The sequence below is a fragment of the Macaca thibetana genome, chromosome 7 (assembly GCF_024542745.1).
Source record: "Macaca thibetana thibetana isolate TM-01 chromosome 7, ASM2454274v1, whole genome shotgun sequence".
In the NCBI taxonomy this organism is placed as follows: Eukaryota; Metazoa; Chordata; class Mammalia; order Primates; family Cercopithecidae; genus Macaca; species Macaca thibetana.
The window spans coordinates 160,376,763-160,396,361 of record NC_065584.1 but is presented as its reverse complement, the minus strand read 5'-3'; the positions used below and the strand labels follow the sequence as shown (position 1 = coordinate 160,396,361).

The window sequence follows — 19,599 nt, the reverse complement described above, 5'->3', positions numbered from 1 at the left end:
CCCCAAATACAGTATAGATAACATCCTCTGTGACAAAGTACAATTCAGTTTTGTTCAGTAAGCGTTATTGAAAGACCTGCTCTGTGTTAAACTATGCTATGACATGGGAAGATAGATGTGGAGCAGAAATAGCCCCTGTACTCCTAGAATAGGTGTAGAAGATGTTTTGTGCTATCAAAAAGTAACACAGTGAAACCCTGTCTCTACTAAAAATACAAAAAAAAGTTAACCGGGCGTGGTGGCAGGTGCCTGTAGTCCCAGCTACTTGGGAAGCTGAGGCAGAAAATCGCTTGAACCTGGGAGGCGGAGCGTGCAGTGAGCTGAGATCACGCCACTGCACTCCAGCCTGGGTGACACAGCAAGACTCCATCTAAAAAAAAAAAAAAAGTGAGATTCCAACCAGGGAGGAAGGAGGGGGCGTGAAATCAGAGAAGGGTTCATGAAGGAAGAGGCAGCCTTGAAGGGTAAGTAGGACATTAATATATAGAAGTGCAGTGCATTTTAGGGCATTCCAGGCAGTGGGAACAAACAGGCTGAGCACGAGGCCCAGAAGCGGGAAAGGAGTATATGGTGTGCCCAGGAGCAGTTTGCAGTCCAGTTAGGGTGGAGTGTCATAGAGTTAGGGGAAGGAGTATGGCAGAAGAGATGTAACAGGCCTCAAAAATATGTGTAGGGGCCGGGCACAGTGGCTCACACCTGTAATCCCAGCACTTTGGGAGGCTAAGACCAGGAATTCGAGGCCAGCCCGGCCAACGTGGTGAAACCCCATCTATTAAAAATACAAAAATTAGCCAAGTGTGGTGGGTGCCTGTAATCCCAGCTACTCGGGAGGCTGAGGCAGAAAATCACTTGAACCTGGGAAGTGGAGGCTGCAGTGAGCCGAGATCATGCCATTGTACTCCAGCCTGGGTGACAAAACTATAGTCTATCTCAAAACAAACAAACATATATATATATATATATGTATATATATATATGCAGGGAGGCCAGGTATAGTATCTCACACTTGTAATCCCAGCACTTTGGGAGGCCAAGGCAGGAGGATTGCTTGAGGCCAGGAGTTTGAGACCAGCCTGGGCAGCATATGAAGATCCCATCTCTATAAAAAATAAATAAAATAAATAAAAAATAAATGTTGCCAGATAGAATAGAAGAACTTAGCAGTGGACTGGATATGAGAGGCAGTATAAGAAGTGGTCAAGGATGTAAGCTTTGAGGTCACATAGATCTGATCTCAAAGCTAGGCTCTGTGTTGACCTTAAGCAAGATATTTTAACCACTCTAAGTCTTTGGTTTCTTATCTGTAAAATAGGGGATAGTAATAGTACTTATCACACAGGATTGGTAGGAGGATTAAATGAAATAATGCTAATGTACCTTAAATACCTAGTCCAGAGCCCATAACTGCCCCACAAGTATTAGCTGCTACGACTATTTTTTAAACAGTTATATTGAGATATAATTCATATACCATACAATTTGCCTATTTTTATTGTGTAGTTTAATGTTTTTGAATAAAGTGAGCCTGCCCAGCCACCCCAGACCAGCCAGGGTGAAGTTCAGGCCATGAAACAGCAGATCACTATAATAAACCTGACTCAGTGCCCTAGTGTAGTCACAAGACTGTGCAACCATCACCACTATTTAATTCTAGAACATTTTCCTTATCCCCAAAAGAAACCCCCATACTAATTAGTGTCACTCTCCATTCTTCCCTGTAGCCCCTAATCACTAATCTACTTTCTGTGCCTATTCTGGACATTTCATAGAAAGGGAATCATATAATATGTGGACTTCTGTTACTGGCTTCTTTTACTTAGCATGAGGTTTCCAAGGTTCATCATGTTGTACCATGTATCAGTACTTCACTCCTTTTTATTACCAAATAATATTCCACTGTATGGATAGACTACATTTCGTTTATTCATTCTTCAGTTTATGGCTATTTGAGATGCTCCCACTTTTTGGCTGTTATGAATAATGCCATTTTTATTTGATTTTTAAATTTATTTTATTTATTTTTTTGAGGTAGAGTCTCACTCTGTCATCCAGGCTGGAGTACAGTGGCATGTTCTTGGCTCACTGCAGCCTCCATGTCCTGAGTTCAAGTGATCCTCTTGCCTCAGCCTCCCTAGTAGCTGGGATTACAGGTGTGCGCCATCACACCCAGCTACTTTTTATACTTTTAGTAGAGACGCGGGTTTCACCATGTTGACCAGGCTGGTCTCAAACTTGTGACCTGAGCTGATCCACCCACCTTGGCCTCCCAAAGTGCTGGGATTACAGGTGTGAGCTACTGCACTTGGCCAAATAATGCCCTTATTAACATTCATGTACTACAAGTTTTTGTGTGAGCATATGTTTTCATTTCTCTTGTGTATATATCTGGAAGTGGAATTCCTGGGTCTATATATGATAACTCTGTTTAACCTTTTGAGGAAGTGCTAGACTGTTCTCCAAAGTGACTCCACTACTTTACATTCCCACCAGCAACATGTAAGTATTCCAATTTCTCCACAGCTTTGCCAACACTTGTTATTGTCCATCCTTTAAAGTATAGCCATTTTAGTGGGTGTGAAGTGGTGTCTTGTGGTTTTGATTTGTATTTCCCTAGTGACTAATGATGTTAAACATCTTTTTTTTTTTTTTTTTTTTTTTTTGAGATGGAGTCTCGCTCTCTCCCCCAGGCTGAAGTGCCATGGCACGATCTCAGCTCACTGCAACCTCTGCCTCCTGGGTTCAAGTAATTCTCCTGTGTCAGCCTCCCAAGTAGCTGGGACTACAGTCCCCTGCCACCACATCCGGCTAAGTTTTGTATTTTTAGTAGAAATGGGGTTTCACCATATTGTCCAGGCTGGTCTTGAACTCCCAACCTTGTGATCTGCCCACCTCAACCTCCCAAAGTGCTGGGATTACAGGCGTGAGCCACTGCGCTGGCCTGATGTTAAACATGTTTTCTTGTGCGTGTTGGTTATTTGTATGTCTTCTTTGGAGAAATGTGTATTCAAATCCTTTACCCTTTGCCCTTTTTTTTTTTTTCTTCTTCTTTTTAGACGGAGTCTCGCTGTGTCGCCCAGGCTGGATGCAGTGGCGCGATCTCGGCTCACTGCAAGCTCCGCCTCCTGGGTTCACGCCATTCTCCTGCCTCAGCCTCCCAAGCAGCTGGGACTACAGGCACCCGCCACCACGCCTGGCTAATTTGTTTTTGTATTTTCAGTAGAGATGGGGTTTCGCCGTGTTAGCCAGGATGGTCTTGATCTCCTGACCTCGTGATCTGCCTGCCTCATTTTTTAATTGAGTATTTATCTTTTTATTATTGAACTATAAGAGTTTGGTTTTTTTTTGTTTTTTTTTTGTTTTTTGAGACGGAGTCTCGCTCTGTCGCCCAGGCTGGAGTGCAGTGGCACTATCTCGGCTCACTGCAAGCTCCGCCTCCCGGGTTTACGCCATTCTCCTGCCTCAGCCTCCCGAGTAGCTGGGACTACAGGTGCCCGCCACCTCGCCCGGCTAATTTTTTTGTATTTTTAGTAGAGACGGGGTTTCATTGTGTTAGCCAGGATGGTCTCGATCTCCTGACCTCGTGATCCACCCGTCTCGGCCTCCCAAAGTGCTGGGATTACAGGCTTGAGCCACCGCGCCCGGCCAAGAGTTTTTAATATATTCTAGATACAAGTTCCTTATCAGATACATGATTTGCACATATTTTCTTTCATTCTTTTTGTCTTCTTGGTGATATTGTTGGCAGCACAGAATTTTTAAATTTTGATGTAGTCTAATTTGTCTAGATTATGCTTAAAATCTAAGATTCAGTAACAGAGTGGTGATGCCATTAACAAGGTTATGAGATACAGAAGGGAAGGGTAGGTGTTTCAGGGGTGGAAGTACTTAGGCAACAGAAGGTAGTTAATTCCATTTTGGATATACTGAGTTTTAGGTGCAGAGGAGACAAACAGAGAAAGAGATACCAAACAGACATCTGGCAATATAGGTGGGTGTGGAGGAAAGAAGTCTGGAGATGAAGGAGCATTAGGAGGCATCCTCTTAGAAGTAACAAGTGAAGCTATAGAAATAGATGAGATCCACCCCTAATGGGGACAGCATCTAAGAGAAAAGGGGGACCTAAAACAGCCCCCTGAAGATTACATATTTTGGGGGAGTGTGTGGAGGAATGTTTAGAGGGAAAAACAGAGTAGTGCTATGTCATGGGGCCAAGAGAACGTGTGTCAAGAAGAAAGATGTGGCTGGTAGCATTATATAGGGCAAGGAGTAGAGTGGGAAGGATAAGGAAGAAGTATGGGAGGCCAGGCTTGGTGGCTCATACCTGTAATCCCAGCACTTTGGGAGGCCGAGGTGGGTGGATCACCTGAGGTCAGGAGTTCGAGACCAGCCTGGCCAAAATGGTAAAACCCTGTCTCTACTAAAAATACAAAAATGAGCCGGGCTCATTTTTTTTTGAGACGGAGTCTACAGCGTGTGCCTGTAGTCCCGGCTACTAGGGAGGCTGAGATGGGAGGATCGCTTGAACCCGGGAGGTGGAGGTTGCAGTGAAGTGAGATTGTGCCACAGCACTCCAGCTTAGGGCGACAGAGTGAGACGCCAATTCAAAAAAAAAAAAAAAAAAAAGGAAGAGGTATGGGAAGAGGTCACTGAGGGCCTTCAGTAGGACTGTGGGTAGCAAATCTGGACTGTGACTGTCAGAGTGAGCAGGAAGGCAGCATCAAGAAGTATTAGGTAGTTTTAAACTAGGAGAAAGTGGAGTAGCTCAGCAGAAATGCTGAGTGACAAAAAGTTTTTTTTTGAGACAGAGTCTCGCTCTGTTGCCAGGCTGTAGTGCAGTGGTGCGATCTCGGCTCACTGCAACCTCCATCTCCCAGCTTCAAGTGATTCTCTTGCCTCAACCTCCTGAGTAGCTGGGACTACAGGTGCACGTCACCACGCCCAGCTAATTTTTGTATTTTCAGTAGAGACGGGGTTTCACCCTGTTGGCCAGGATGGTCTTGATCTCTTGGCCTCGTGATCTGCCCTCCTTGGCCTCTCAAAGTTCTGGGATTATAGGCATGAGCCACTGCGCCCGGCCACAAAAAGTTTTTTTTTTTTAAGACTGGGAGTGAGTGTCTAAAGGGAAGGAGAAATGAAAGATTCAATGGGAGGGATTAATTGATGGGACAAAGTCTTTTTTTTTTCTTTTTGGGATGAAGTCTCGCGCTGTTGCCAGGCTGGAGTGCAGTGGCATGAACTTGGCTCACTGCAACCTCCGCCTCCTGGGTTCAAACTATTCTCCTGCCTCAGCTACCTGAGTAGCTAGGATTACAGGTGCCCGCCAACACGCCCAGCTAATTTTTGTATTTTTGGTAGAGACGGGGTTTCACCATGTTGGCCAGAATAGTCTCGATCTCTTGACCTCATGATTCGCCCACCTTGGCCTCCCAAAGTGCTGGGACTACAGGTGTGAGCCACCGCGCCCGGCCCATGGGACAAAGTCTTTACAGATGGAAGAGACTGAGTGGAAGAGTTTGTCTTCCCAAATTAATTTCACCACATCACTGTTTTTGTTGGTTTGGTTTGGTGTTGTTTTGTTTTTTAAGGCAGATTTCCTAACATCCTTTAGTACCGTATTTGGGGCATCAGTTTGGGAAATGCTGGTCTAGTCGAAGAGCATCTCAAGGTCAGGGATCTTATTCATCTCTGAGATGTGACCATGGAACATAATAGTAATGATGATAGGAGGAGATGGACAAAGTAAGGAAAGGAAGAGCGTTCATCACCCTGACCCGGGAGGTGAGGCAGTAAGCATGGTGTGGGTGCAGGTGGAGATGGAGGAGAGAAGCCGAAATTCACAGTCAGTGGCCCCCATCATCCTGTCAGCTGTGCAGGAGACACAACCAACTCCCTAGAGCACATGGGATGGAGGTGCCACTGTCAGCCTTTTCTGCCCTCATTCTTTTTTTTTTTGAGACGGAGTTTCGCTCTTGTTGCCCTGGCTGGAGTGCAATGGTGCCATTTTTGCTCACTGCAACCTCTGCCTCCTGGGTTCAAGCAATTCTCCTGCCTCAGCCTTCCTAGTAGCTGGGATTACAGGTGCCTGCCACCACACCCAGCTAAGTTTTTGTATTTTTTAGTAGAGACGGGATTTCACTATGTTGGCCAAGCTGGTCTCGAACTCCTGACCTCAGGTGATCCACCTGCTGCAGCCTCCCAAAGTGTTGGGATTACAGGTGTGAGCCACCATGTCCAACTCTCTGCCCTCATTCTTTCACTCGGGTTTTTAATATACACACAGGATATGAATGCCTTGACATTGTAGACATTCAAGTAGCACACCTTTGCTGATCTTTAACACTATTTTTTGCATTTCCAGTTGATGCTTTCTGAGTGGTTAATTGACGTTCCTTCAGATTTGGGGCGGGAATGGATTGTGGTCGTGTGCCCTGTTGGAAAAAGAGCTCTTATTGTGGCCTCCAGGGTGAGTAACTGTCTGCCCCCATGCCAGTAGGCCTAGTCTGTAGTGGGAGGGATTGTTTGTTGCTCCATTTTCCTCATCCACCACAACAGCTGTGCCTGGAGTGGAGCTTGAAACACTGTCCTGCAGGAAGGATTTGTTGAGAGTCATCTTTGGTCCAGTAACATTCCTGCAGAATGAGGAAGCAAGAGGGCGAGGAGACCTTGAGGTCTAATGAGAATGGTAACTTTCTCTCCACGCAGGGTTCTACCAGTGCCTACACCAAGAGTGGCTACTGTGTCAACAGGTTTTCTTCCCTTCTGCCAGGAGGCAATAGGCGAAACTCAACAGCAAAAGGTACCTACATAGAGTGTCTACTTATTAATCAGTAAAAGACAGTGTAATGTGCTTTAAAGACCCACTTTGATAATTTATCTTTGTTTTTTTTTGTTTTTTGAGACAGAGTCTCACTTTGTCGCCCAAGCTGGAGTGCAGTGGCACAATGTTGGCTCACTGTAACTTCTGCCTCCCAGGTTCAAGTGATTCTCCTGCCTCAGCCTCCTGAGTAGCTGGGATTATAGGCGTTCGCCACTGCACCCGGCTAATTTTTGTACTTTTAGTAGAGACTGGGTTTCACCATTTTGGCCAGGCTGGTTTTGAACTCCTGGCCTCAAAGTGATCTGCCCACCTTGGCCTCCCAAATTCCTGGGATTACAGGTGTGAGCCACTGCACCTGGCCTGAAAGCTTATCTTTGAAACTGCATGTAGACACCATCCTGGTCCCTGGACCAAGCACCTCCCCTTCAAGGTCAAGCCTCCTCAGGTACAGAATAAATGCAGTCCCATGAGGCCTGATGGTCCATAAATTCCTGAATTAAGGTCAGCATGTCTTTGGACTTCTATTACGAGACAACAGATGCAGATTTGGGGGGAAATGTCCCTTGGAGAATACCAAGCTTTATAATGGTACAGTCAACTGATGCTGGCGCTTCCCTGCCAAACTCCCTTTTCTCCTTTCTCATTGTTGTAACCTTAGCTTCTTCCTCCCCACTGGGCCTAGCTAAGTGGACTAAGGTCATGGAGGAGAAATAACTTACCCATGGTTATTCAGGCAGGAATTGACAGATCTAGGCTTGCTTTCTTCTCTACCTGCTCAGGCTCCTTTGGAAGTTCCTCATGTCCTCTGTACTGAGCCCAGACTTCTCTTTTTTATTTTTTTACATGGTCTCACTCTGTGGCCCAGGCTCGGGTTCAGGGGCATGATCACAGCTCACTGCAGCCGTTACCTGTCAGGCTCAAGTGATCCTCCCACCTCAACTTCCTGAGTAACTGGGAGTACAGGAGTGCGCCACCACGCCCGGCTAATTTTTTGTACTTTTGGTAGAGATGGGGTTTTGCCATGTTGCCCAGGCTGGTCTGGAACTCCTGGGCTCAGAGCCATCTGCCTGCCTCCGCCTCCCAAAGTGCTGGGACTACAGGTGTGAGCCACTGCACCCGGCCTAGATCTGACTTCTTTACTGGTGTTTAGTGCCTTTCACATGCAGGCTTTGTCCCCCCATCCCATGTCTTCCCTACTCGTTATACCCACCTTCTGTTCAGCTGACTTGCCTCCCCTCATGTGCCCAGTTCATTCTGCCTCTGGGCCTTTGCTCATGCCACATCAGTACATGGGTCTGAAATGCCCTCTCTTCACCTCTCTGCCGTGTTGTTTAAACCCTCCTGGTCCCAGAAGACTCTTATTTGTATTGCGTCTCTCCCTTGAAGCATTTCCTGCTGCTCCAGACTTCTCTTTCTGGAACTCCTGTTGCTGTTAGTATGAGCTCTGTAATTTAACTCTTAGTTCTTTCTTCCGTGATCATCTTATCCCCTTAACCAAATGGTAATTTCCTTAAAGGCAGGGAATATTTATAGTTAATATTCCCCACATAACACAGTGCCTATGATAGAAACTCAAAAAGCAGTTGTAAACTAAAATGGAAGATGACTTGCTTTTAAACCTCTCTGAGGTGAGTAAATGTGCCAGTTTATCTAAAACTTCAGAATTCTCACTTTGCTTAAGGTTTGCCTTGATCCGTCTTGTGCTGTCTTACCCCAAGTCACCATGAAGCTGTAGCTGGTAGCCAGGCAGGGTTCTCTCCCCAGTGAATCCTTAGTCCTTAGTGCCAGTGACTGCTGCAAGCACTGAGGATTGTTGGACTGGAGCCTCTAGGATGGGGCTCCCTAGGTTGTGGTGGAAGGAACCTGGTTGGAAGAAGAACTCTGTGCTAACTTTCTGCTTTGTGTCCCCAGACTACACCATTCTAGATTGCATTTACAGTGAGGTAAACCAGACCTACTACGTTCTGGATGTGATGTGCTGGCGGGGACACCCTTTTTATGATTGCCAGGTAGGGATGGATCCTCCCCTCATGGCTCTTCCTGTCTTCTCCTCTCCTCCCGGGAAAACAGCTCAGCATGTGGGTTTGGTACGTGACCAACTTCTTGGTGTGTACAGGATGTGGTGTATCAAGAACATTATCTAACGCTCCCTGCATCTTTGAGTGTGTTTAAATTAGCTTAGTTTTAAAAGAGAAATAGGAGGAACTAAGAGAAACATGCAGTTCTTGAGAGGAGGAAAGAGAGAAACGGCAGGGGTGTAGGCTGGGACTTGGTAGCAGCTGCACCCACCCCCTTATCTCTCTCCAGAGTATGGGAGGATTTCTGGCAGTGAAGATTGTGGGGCAAGGGGGTGGGGGTGCCACTTTGTGCAGGCAGCCCCAGGAAGAGAAGGTGGAATTGAATGTAAGTCACCATCTACTAGACTCCTGCAACCTCCACTCCTTCACCAACCACATCCTGACCCTGAAAATGGCAGGGCCTCCTTGGTATGACCCAGAACCTCAAATCTCAAAGGTTAGCTCTAGGAGGAGACTTTTTAAGTGAAGAGAGGCCCCAATATTCTCCCCTTTAGTTTCACCATACCCCCAACATTTTACTATTGCTGATTCTTAATAGGTAACAGCAGCAGTCATCAGGTGAGGCTGAGTGAACCCCACAGGCCTCCATCCCTGTTAACAACACTCTCCCCATCATTGTCCCAGTTGTATAATAGTGGGTTTGGGGGTTTTTGTACTTCCTTTTGCTCCCTGTCAATTAGTTTATTATAGTGGTTCTCAATGTGTAGTCTCCAGACCAGGCATATCAGAACGTTGTAGAAATGCACATTCTCAGACCTGCTGAACCAGAAGCCATGGGCCCGAGGCCGATGTGTGAACAGGCCTCCAGTGATCTTCATGCAGCCTGTTGCCATAGTCTGCTTCTTTCTAAGCCATTCCTGCACACTAGGTTTCCGAAACACGCTAGGTGTTGGCAGTCAGAATTCTAAAGTGCATCTCATTCAAACAATAACAATCAAGATGTGCATTGCTAAGCGCTTTGTGCATTAGCTCATTAAATCCCTTACAACACCTCCTTATTGTAAGGTAAGTACTATTATTATCCTTTTTTTTTCTTTGAGGCGGAGTCTCACTCTGTCACCCAGGTTGGAGTGCAGTGGTGCGATCTGGCTTACTGCAACTTCTGCTTCCTGGGTTCAAGCAATTCTCCTGCCTCAGCCTCCTGAGTAGCTGGGATTGCAGGCGCTTGCCACCACACCCAGCTAATTTTTCCATTTTTAGTAGAGACAGCGTTTCACCATGTTGGCCAGGCTGTCTTGAACTCCTGACCTCAAGTGATCCACCCGCCTTGGCCTACCGAAGTGCTGGGCATGAACCACTGCACCTGGCCTGTCCTTGACATATAGATACGGAAGCTGAGATGTTAAGAAGCACGGGTCTTAAGTATCTTGCCCAAATGCAGAACCTAGCCTACAACTCAGAACATAAATTCAATCTAGAACATATTTTGCTTTAATTCTGCTGAAGGATATTTTATTACATGTATTCACAACCTACAAATTTGGTAACTAAAACCAAATATATTTTTATAATTTAAACAAAGGACTCTATGTGCCTTTTTAAATTTCCAAAAGCAAAATAATTTAAAAGAATGAAGAGGCCCGGCAGGTACAGTGGCTCACGCCTGTAATCCCAGCACTTTGGGAGGCTCGAGGTGGGGAGATCACAAGGTCAGGAAATCGAGACCATCCTGGCCAACATGGTGAAACCCCGTCTCTACCAAAAATACAAAAATTAGCCGGGTGTGGTGTTGGGCGCCTGTAGTCCCAGCTACTCGGGAGGCAGGAGAATCGATTGAACTCAGGAGGCGGAGGTTGCAGTGAGCCGAGACCGTGCCATTGTACTCCAGCCTGGGCTACAGAGCAAGACTCCATCTCAAAAAAAAAAAAAAAAAAAAAAAATAGAATAGGGTGTTTTTGTTTATATTAGAGTTTGAAACGGAAAGTATTTAATCTTTCTGTTTCCCTTCTCTGTGGCAGACTGATTTCCGATTCTACTGGATGCATTCAAAGTTACCAGAAGAAGAAGGACTGGGAGAGAAAACCAAGCTCAATCCTGTAAGACCTGGTGTTAGGATCACAGAGTTCCTTATGGGGAGTAGTGTGGATTGGTCTGTTATCTAAATACAATCATTATGTATAAAATGATCTTTTTTGAGGCAGCATGGTATAAAGGGAAGAGTATCAATCATGTAGATCTGAATTCCATTTTTGGCTTTTATTACTAATTTAACATCCTATGTTCTCACTCATAATTGGGAGCTAAGCTATGAGGATGTAAAGCCTTAAGAATGATACAATCAACTTTGGGAACTCTGGAGAAGGGGAAGGGAGGTGAGAGATAATTGGGCACAGTGTATACTGCTTGGGTGGTGAGTGCACCAAATATCAGAAATCACCACTAAAGAGCTTATTCATGTAACCAAACACTACCTCTTCCCCAAAAACCTATTGAAGTAATAATAACTAAAAAAAGACTAAAAATAATTATTACTAGGTTAAGTTAATAATCTCACTTACCCTTAGATTTTTCCATCTGTAAAATAGGATAATAACATCTGAAAAACAGGGTTGTTACAAGAACCGAATTATTACATACAAGTCCTCCTAACATAATACTCATGGTAGGCACTCAATAAATAATGATTGATGGCTGGGTGCAGTGGCTTATGCCGGTAATCCTAGCACTTTGGGAGGCTGAGGCAGGCGGATGAGGAGGCCAAGGTAGGTGGATCACTTGAGGTGAGGAGTTTGCGACCAGCCTGGCCAACATGGTGAAACCCCATCGCTACTAAAAATATAAAAAATTAGCCGGGCATGGTGGCGCATGCCTGTTATACCAGTTACTCGGGAGGCTGAGGCAGGAGAATCACGTGAACCTGGGAGGTAGAAGTTGCAGTGAGTTGAGATCGCGTCACTGCACTCCAACCTGGGCGGTCAAGACTCCGTCTCAAAAAAAAAATAAAAATAGGCCAGGTGCAGTGGCTCACGATTGTAATCCCAGCACTTCGGGAGGCTGAGGTGGGCAGATCACTTGCGGTCAGGAGTTCAAGATCTGCCTGGCCAACATGGCAAAACCCTGTCTCTATTAAAAATACAAAAATTAGCTGGGCGTGGTAGCATGCTCCTGTAATCCCAGCTACTCAGGAAGCTGAGGCAGGAGAATCGCTTGAACCTGGGAGGTGGAGGTTGCAGTGAGCTGAGATCATACCATTGCACTCCAGCCTGAGTGACAGAGCGAAACTCCATCTCAAAAAAAAAAAAAAAAAAAAGAATTCTAGTTCATTGGTTCTCAAACTTGAGCATGCATCAGCAGCACCTGGAGGCCTGGTAAAACATAGATTCCTAGTCCTCACTCCCAGGGTTTCTGATTCAGTAGGTCTAGGGTGGGATCTGAGAATATGCATTTCTAACAAGTTCTCTGGTGGTACTACTACAGCTGGTTTGGCACCCACACTTCAAGAACCACTGCTCTCGTGTCTGAGCAGAGATTGCCTTCCTCTATTCAGTGCCTTCATTTTATAGATGAGAACATAGGCTCAGAGAGGGGACTGCCTTCCTCAAAGTCTTACAGTCCAGTGTGATACCCCAGGCATCTTGCTATCTACTCAGTGATTTAAATATGTGACAACTACTTTCAGGGCATTTTATTAGCCCTGCAGATTGGTATTTGCTTGGATTGCTTACAAAAAATGTTAAAGACAAGGGCTGGATGTGGTGGCTCACGCCTGTAATCCCAGCACTTTGGGAGGCCGAGGCAGATGGGTCATTTGAGGTCAGGAATTCGAGACCAGTATGACCAACATGACAAAACCCTGTCTCTGCCGGGCGCGGTGGCTCAAGCCTGTAATCCCAGCACTTTGGGAGGCTGAGACGGGCGGATCACGAGGTCAGGAGATCGAGACCATCCTGGCTAACACGGTGAAACCCCGTCTCTACTAAAAAAAAAAAAAAAAAAAAAAAAAAAAAAACTAGCCGGGCGAAGTGGCGGGCGCCTGTGGTCCCAGCTACTCGGGAGGCTGAGGCAGGAGAATGGCGTAAACCCGGGAGGTGGAGCTTGCAGTGAGCTGAGATCCGGCCACTGCACTCCAGCCTGGGCGACAGAGCCAGACTCAGTCTCAAAAAAAAAACAAAACAAAACCCTGTCTCTACTAAATACAAAAACAATTAGCCGGGTGTAGTGGTGCATGCCTATAATCCCAGCTACTTGGGAGGCTGAGGCAGGAGAACCACTCGAACCCAGGAGGCGGAGGTTGCAGTGAGCCAAGATTGTGCCACTGTACTCCAGCCTGGGCAACAGAGCGAGACTCCATCTCAGGAAAAAAAAAAATGTTAAAGGGAATTAGACAACCAGTTATAGGAGAATAAATATGATCAGTACTTTCAGTGATGTTATTATCATCTAGGTCCTGGAGGAACATGCATTGAGGAAGGGGAAGGCTGCTTTCTCTAAGGCACTGGTTTAAGTGCTCTATGTATATTATCTCATTGAATCCACACAGCGACGCTATGAAGTAGATATGTGCTGTTATTGTCCCATTTTACAAGATGGAAGTATATGGAGGTTACATGATTGGCAGACTGGGATTCAAACCCAAGGAATCTGACTTTAGAGTTTGTCGTTCTAATCACTTTGTTATGCTGCTTCAGTCTAAAAACCCTTGCAGGTGTGAAAAGGATTTCACTAGCCCTTTATTAGTGGTAGCTGTCATGGGGCCAAGAGAATTAACACACAACCTCTCAACCTAGTATAATACAGTGGTTCTCAGTCCTGACTGTATGTTAAAATCAACTGGAGAGCTTTTTTTTTTTTTGAGACGGAGTCTCGCGCCGTTGCCCAGGCTGGAGCGCAGTGGCGCAATCTCAGCTCACTGCAAGCTCTGCCTCCCGGGTTCACACCATTCTCCTGCCTCAGCCTCCTGAGTAACTGGGACTACAGGCACCCGCCAACACGCCCAGCTAATTTTTTGTATTTTCAGTAGGGACGGGGTTTCACTGTGTTAGCCAGGATGGTCTCATTCTGACCTCGTGATCCGCCTGCCTCGGCCTCCCAAAGTGCTGGGATTATAGGCGTGATCCACCACGCCTGGCCCACTGGAGAGCTTTTAAAAAAATACCTGGGCCAGGCACAGTGGCTCACATCTGTAATTCCAGCACTTTGGGTGGCCAAGGCAGGTGGAGTGCCTGAGCTCGGTAGTTCCAGACCAGCCTGGGCAACATGGTAAAACCCCGTCTCTACAAAAGAAATACAAACAAAAAAAATTAGCCAGGCATGGTGACATGTGCCTATAATCCCAGCACTTTGGGAGGCTGAGGTAGGTGGATTGCTTGAGCCCAGGAGTTTGAGACCAGCCTGGGCAACACAGCAGAACCCCATCTCTACAAAAAAATACAAAAACAGATTAGGCATGGTGGCATGCACCTATAGAGTCCCAGCTATTTGAGAGGTTGAGGTGGGAGGATCACTTGAGCCCAAGAGGTTGAAGCTGTAGTGAGCTGTGATTGTGCCACTGCACTCCAGCCTGGGTAAAAGAGTGCAACCCTGTCTCAAAAAAAACAAAAAAACAAAAACCTGGATCCTACCCCAGACCAGTTCAGTCAGAATCGCAGGGTAGGGCCTGGGCATCAGTAATTTTTTTTTTTTTTTTGAGACAGAGTCTTGCTCTGTTGCTCAGGTTGGAGTGCAGTGGTGCAGTCTCAGCTCACTGCAACCTCCATCTCCCAGGTTCAAGTGATTCTTCTGCCTCAGCCTCCCAAGTAGCTGGGACTACTTGTATGCGCCACCATGCCTGGCTAATTTTTATATTTTTGGTAGAGATGGGGTTTCACCATATTGGTCAGGCTGGTCTCGAACTCCTGACCTCGTGGTCTGCCCTCCTTGGCTTCCCAAAGTGCTGGGATTAGAGGTGTGAGCCACACACCTGGCCCGCATCAGTAATTTTTTTTTTTTTTTTTTTTAAGACACGGAGTCTCTGTCGCTCAGGTTGGAGTACAGTGGCGCCATCTCGGCTCACTGCAAGCTCCGCCTCCCAGGTTCACGTCATTTTCCTGCCTCAGCCTCCCGAGTATCAGTAATTTTTAAAAACTCCCCAGATGATTCTTGTAGATTAAAGAAGGTTGGGGCTGGGTGCAGTGGCTCATGCCTATAATCGCAACATACTGGGAAACTGAGGTGGGAGAATCCTTGAGCCCAGGAATTTGAGGATGCGGTGAGCTGTGATTGTGCCAATGCTCTCCAGCGTGGGTGACAGTGAGATCTCATCTCTAAAACAAAAGGGGAAGATTGGGAACCACGACCTAGTAGTTAAGAGAGTAAGTACAGGGGAATTGGTAGAGAAGGATGAGACTGAAAACTCTTCTTCTTTGTTTTTTTGTTTTGGCTTGGTTTAATTTGGTTTGGTTTGGTTTTTGAGACAGGGTCTGGCTCTGTCACTCAGGCTGGAGTGCAGTGGCGCGATCTCAGCTTACTGCAGCCTTGACCTCAGGCTCAAGCGATCCTCTTACCTCAGCAGCCTCCCAAGTAGCTGGGACTACAGATTTTTCTTCTTTGACAGAGATTTTCTTTTCTTTTTGCTTTTTTTGAGATGGAGTCTTGCTCTGTCGCCCAGTCCGGAGTGCAGTGGCACGATCACAGCGCACCACAACCTCCCCCTCCCGGGTTCAAGCTATTTTCCTGCCTCAGCCTCCCAAGTAGCTGGGACTACAGGCACATGCCACTATGCCTGGCTAATTTTTGTATTTTTAGTAGAGATGGGGTTTCACCATGTTGGCCAGGCTGGTCTTGAGCTCTTGACCTCAGGTGATCCGCCTGCGTCTGCCTCCCAAAGTGCTGGGATTACAGGTGTGAGCCACTATGCCCGGCCTGACAGAGATTTTCAGTTGCTTGGGCCAATATCATTTATAACATGTACTAATTCCTTGTTCTAATTTCTATTTCAGTTTAAATTTGTGGGGCTAAAGAATTTCCCTTGCACTCCCGAAAGCCTGTGTGATGTGCTGTCTATGGATTTCCCTTTTGAGGTAACGAAACCATTGTCTTTATTGCCTTGACATGATAATAGGCTGCAGAGAGACTTGGTTACACAAAGTCTTAAAATATTCCTTGATTGTGCTGTGTCAAAGCATCAGAAAGGGACTGAAAGCTGATTCTGGAGAAAGGATGTACTTGCTGCCCTTCAGAGCCTGAGCTCCACCCCTGCTGGATAAGTCAGAATGCTGGCACTGGAAGGGCCAGTGGACAGCTCGTCCAACTCCCTCATCTTACCGATGGAGACACTGAGGCCCAGATAGGAGCAAGACTCCCATGCCTAGATCCTTCTTGTGTGCCTCTTCCTACTGCAAGCTGAGACCCAGGTCCCTGGTTTGACTGTCGTGGCTGCTTATAAAGTGAAAGGGCTTCTGTGACTGAATGACCCCAACAAATGTCCAAACCCCCTAATCCTTTCATCACCAAAGAAGATGGCCCCTGGGGACGGGAGCACTTGCTGAGCAGGCGCATGAGTCAGGTGACTACCTCATTCCAGTTTGCTGACGACTCGCCCTGTTTTAGCACTGAAAGTCTCACAGCAGCCGGGCACGGTGGCTCACGCCTATAATCCCAGCACTTGGGAAGGCTGAGGCTGGTGGATCACTTGAGGTCAGGAGTTCAAGACCAGCCTGGCCAACATGGCAAAACCCCATTTCTGCTAAAAATACAAAAATTAACTGGGCATATTGGCACATGCCTGTAGTCCCAGCTACTCGGGAGGCTGAGGCAGGAGAATCGCTTGAACCTGGGAGGCAGAGGTTGCAGTGAGCCAAGATTGAGCCACTGCACTCCAGCCTGGGCAACAGCGCAAGACTCTGTCTCAAAAATAAAAAGTCTCACAGCCCCAGAGGCTCCCAAGTCCTCGACAGTCTTGTCGGCCTCAGAACCTGCAGTTACCTTCTCTAGGCTCAACAAGCACATTTTCCTTTGCCCATCATTCCCTTAAAAATTCTGCCTTAGGCCGGGCGCGGTGGCTCAAGCCTGTAATCCCAGCACTTTGGGAGGCCGAGACGGGCGGATCACGAGGTCAGGAGATCAAGACCATCCTGGCTAACACAGTGAAACCCCGTCTCTACTAAAAATACAAAAACTTAGCCGGGCGAGGTGGCGGGCGCCTGTAGTCCCAGCTGCTCCAGAGGCTGAGGCAGGAGAATGGCGTAAACCCGGGAGGCGGAGCTTGCAGTGAGCTGAGATCCGGCCACTGAGGCAGGAGAATGGCGTAAACCTGGGAGGCGGAGCTTGCAGTGAGCTGAGATCCGGCCACTGCACTCCAGCCTGGGTGACAGAGCGAGACTTCGTCTCAAAAAAAAAAAAAAAAAAAAAAAAAAAAAATTCTGCCTTAGCCAGGCACAGTGGCTCACACCTGTAATCCCAGCACTTTGGGAGGCTGAAGCAGGTGGATCACCTGAGGTCAGGAGTTCAAGACCAGCCTCGCCAACATGGTGAAACCCCATCTCTACTAACAATACAAAAATTACCCAGGCGTGGTGGCACATGCCTGTAGTCCCAGCTACTTGGGAGTTTGAGGGAGGAGAATCTCTTGAACCTGGGAGGTGGAGGTTGTACTGAGCTGAGATTGCACCACTGCACTCCACTCCAGCCTGGGCAACAAGAGTGAAACTCCGTCTCAAAAAAGATTAAAAAAAAAAACAAAAAAAACTGCCTAGTCACTGCAAGCATTTGCTTGAACTGGATTTAATTTTGTGTAAGGATCACAGCTTCCCGAATGAGGAAATGGCAAAGGCTGAGTTGCCAGCATTTCTTTCAGTCAATTAAGAAGGTGGTAAGAATACCATCTTTATTTATAACCCTTATGCCCCAGTGACAATAAATGCTTTTTAGAGATGAGTCACTAAATCATAGAAAATAAAATGTGGAGGAGGTCTTCCCGTTGAGAAAAACTGTTTCCCAGAATATGGCTCACAGTTTAGGGGGAGGTTTAGGCAGCCCGTGGTAGCCAGGGAAGCAGGGCATCTGGACAGCCTGTTTCCCCTGTACACAGCAGTCTGCTGCCTCAGAGGGGCCTGTCCAGTTCCTCTGCTTTTCATTCCATGCACAGAGCTCATCCACCGTAAAACAGACCCCTAAGTGGTGGAAAGTCCGTGGAATCTAGGGACAGAAAACCAGAGTTCAAGTTGAATTCCTGCTTCCTACTCACTGTGTGTTTTAAGGAGGTCCTCAGAACTCCCTGAGTATGAGCAGCCCCTTCTCTCAGACACCGTCATGGGTAAGATAGGGAAATAGTGGGCAGGAAAGCACTCTGTAAACAGAAAAGTGCTATTTATGTTTTTCTTTTCTTTTCTTTTTCTTTTTTTGAGACAGCATCTCACTCTGTCACCAGGCTGGAGTGCAGTGGTGCGGTCTCAGCTCACTGCATTCTCTGCCTACTGGGTTCAGGTGCCTCAGCCACCTGAGTAGCTGGGATTACAGGCATGTGCCACCATGCCTGGCTATTTTTTTGTATTTTTAGTAGAAATGAGGTCTTACCATGTTGCCTAGGCTGGTCTCAAACTCCTGAGCTCAAGCAATCTGCCTGCCTCAGCCTCCAGAGTGCTGGGATTACAAGCATGAGCCACCACGCCCAGCCAATGTTTTTATTTTCTCAAATTTAGTTTTCTAGGCCATTTCTTTATTTAGAGAAACTGCATATGTGAGAAGCTGGGACTCTTTCCTCTTTCAGTGACCCAGAAAAAGGAGTTGGACCACAAGAGCTGCCCTTGTGTGTATAGGCTCTCCTAGAAACATGTGGCCCCAGAAGTCATTTTGATCCTGAATTTCCCCCCATCTTATAGGTAGATGGACTTCTCTTCTACCACAAGCAGACCCACTACAGCCCCGGAAGCACTCCCTTGGTGGGCTGGCTGCGTCCCTACATGGTATCAGATGTCCTTGGTGTAGCTGTGCCAGCTGGGCCGCTGACCACCAAGCCAGACTATGCTGGGCACCAGCTCCAGCAGATTATGGAGCACAAAAAGAGCCAGAAGGAAGGCATGAAGGAGAAACTCACACACACGGCCTCTGAAAATGGGCACTATGAGTTGGAGCACCTTTCTACTCCCAAGTTGAAGAGTTCTCCCCATAGCCCAGACCACCCTGGAAGCCTCATGGAGAATTAAAGAGGGAAGCCTCCTTAACGAGCCACAGGATGGTACCCGGCCCCAAAAGGAATCCTGGGCAGGAGGACAGTGACAACAGGTGACTTCATTCTTTAGAGTGAACTTTCCAAAGCCAGTCTGGCTGGAAACAGCTTATCTATAATCTGAAATGCTGGCTCAAACAGTTATGGGGAAGTTCCCAGATTGGGTAGCATTCAGATTGATTTGAGCAGCTCCTACTGTGATAAGTGTATCCCAGATCCACAATGTAAATATATATATGTGATTTGTAAGAAAGAACTGGTTTGTGGTTCTTAAGCTTTAGATAGCCATGAATCTCCCCTTCCCACCCCAGTCCTCTGGGGTACTTCAACCATGGCCGTTCAAGTCTTGGCCCATTTCACTCTTTTTAGACTCAAAGATTCTGCTGAGTTTCCAGTTGCTGCTGCTGAAAGGTTTTACCAGGAACTGCAATTCTGGGTATTTGAATATGTTCCCTCTTCTGAGAAGACAAGTGTGATTTTCTTTGGTTTAGACATTGCCAGAGATAAAATGCAAATGGAGTTCATTCACTCCTTCTGCAAACATTTGTGCCTACCAGGAG

General features: G+C 46.8%; 1 protein-coding gene across 2 annotated transcripts in view; it reads left to right on the top strand.

Moving 5' to 3' along the window:
• The window catches only part of SNUPN (snurportin 1), a 214,281-nt gene extending 194,989 nt beyond the window's left edge, over positions 1–19,292 (top strand). For both annotated transcript variants that reach the window (XM_050799892.1, XM_050799893.1), the window contains exons 5-10: positions 6,359–6,463; positions 6,703–6,796; positions 8,729–8,826; positions 10,854–10,931; positions 15,813–15,893; positions 18,693–19,292. In XM_050799892.1, coding sequence (XP_050655849.1) covers positions 6,359–6,463; positions 6,703–6,796; positions 8,729–8,826; positions 10,854–10,931; positions 15,813–15,893; positions 18,693–19,016 — 780 coding nt within the window. In that variant the 3' untranslated portion in view covers positions 19,017–19,292. The remainder of the gene's footprint in view (positions 1–6,358; positions 6,464–6,702; positions 6,797–8,728; positions 8,827–10,853; positions 10,932–15,812; positions 15,894–18,692) is intronic.
• Positions 19,293–19,599: the final 307 nt, after the last annotated feature.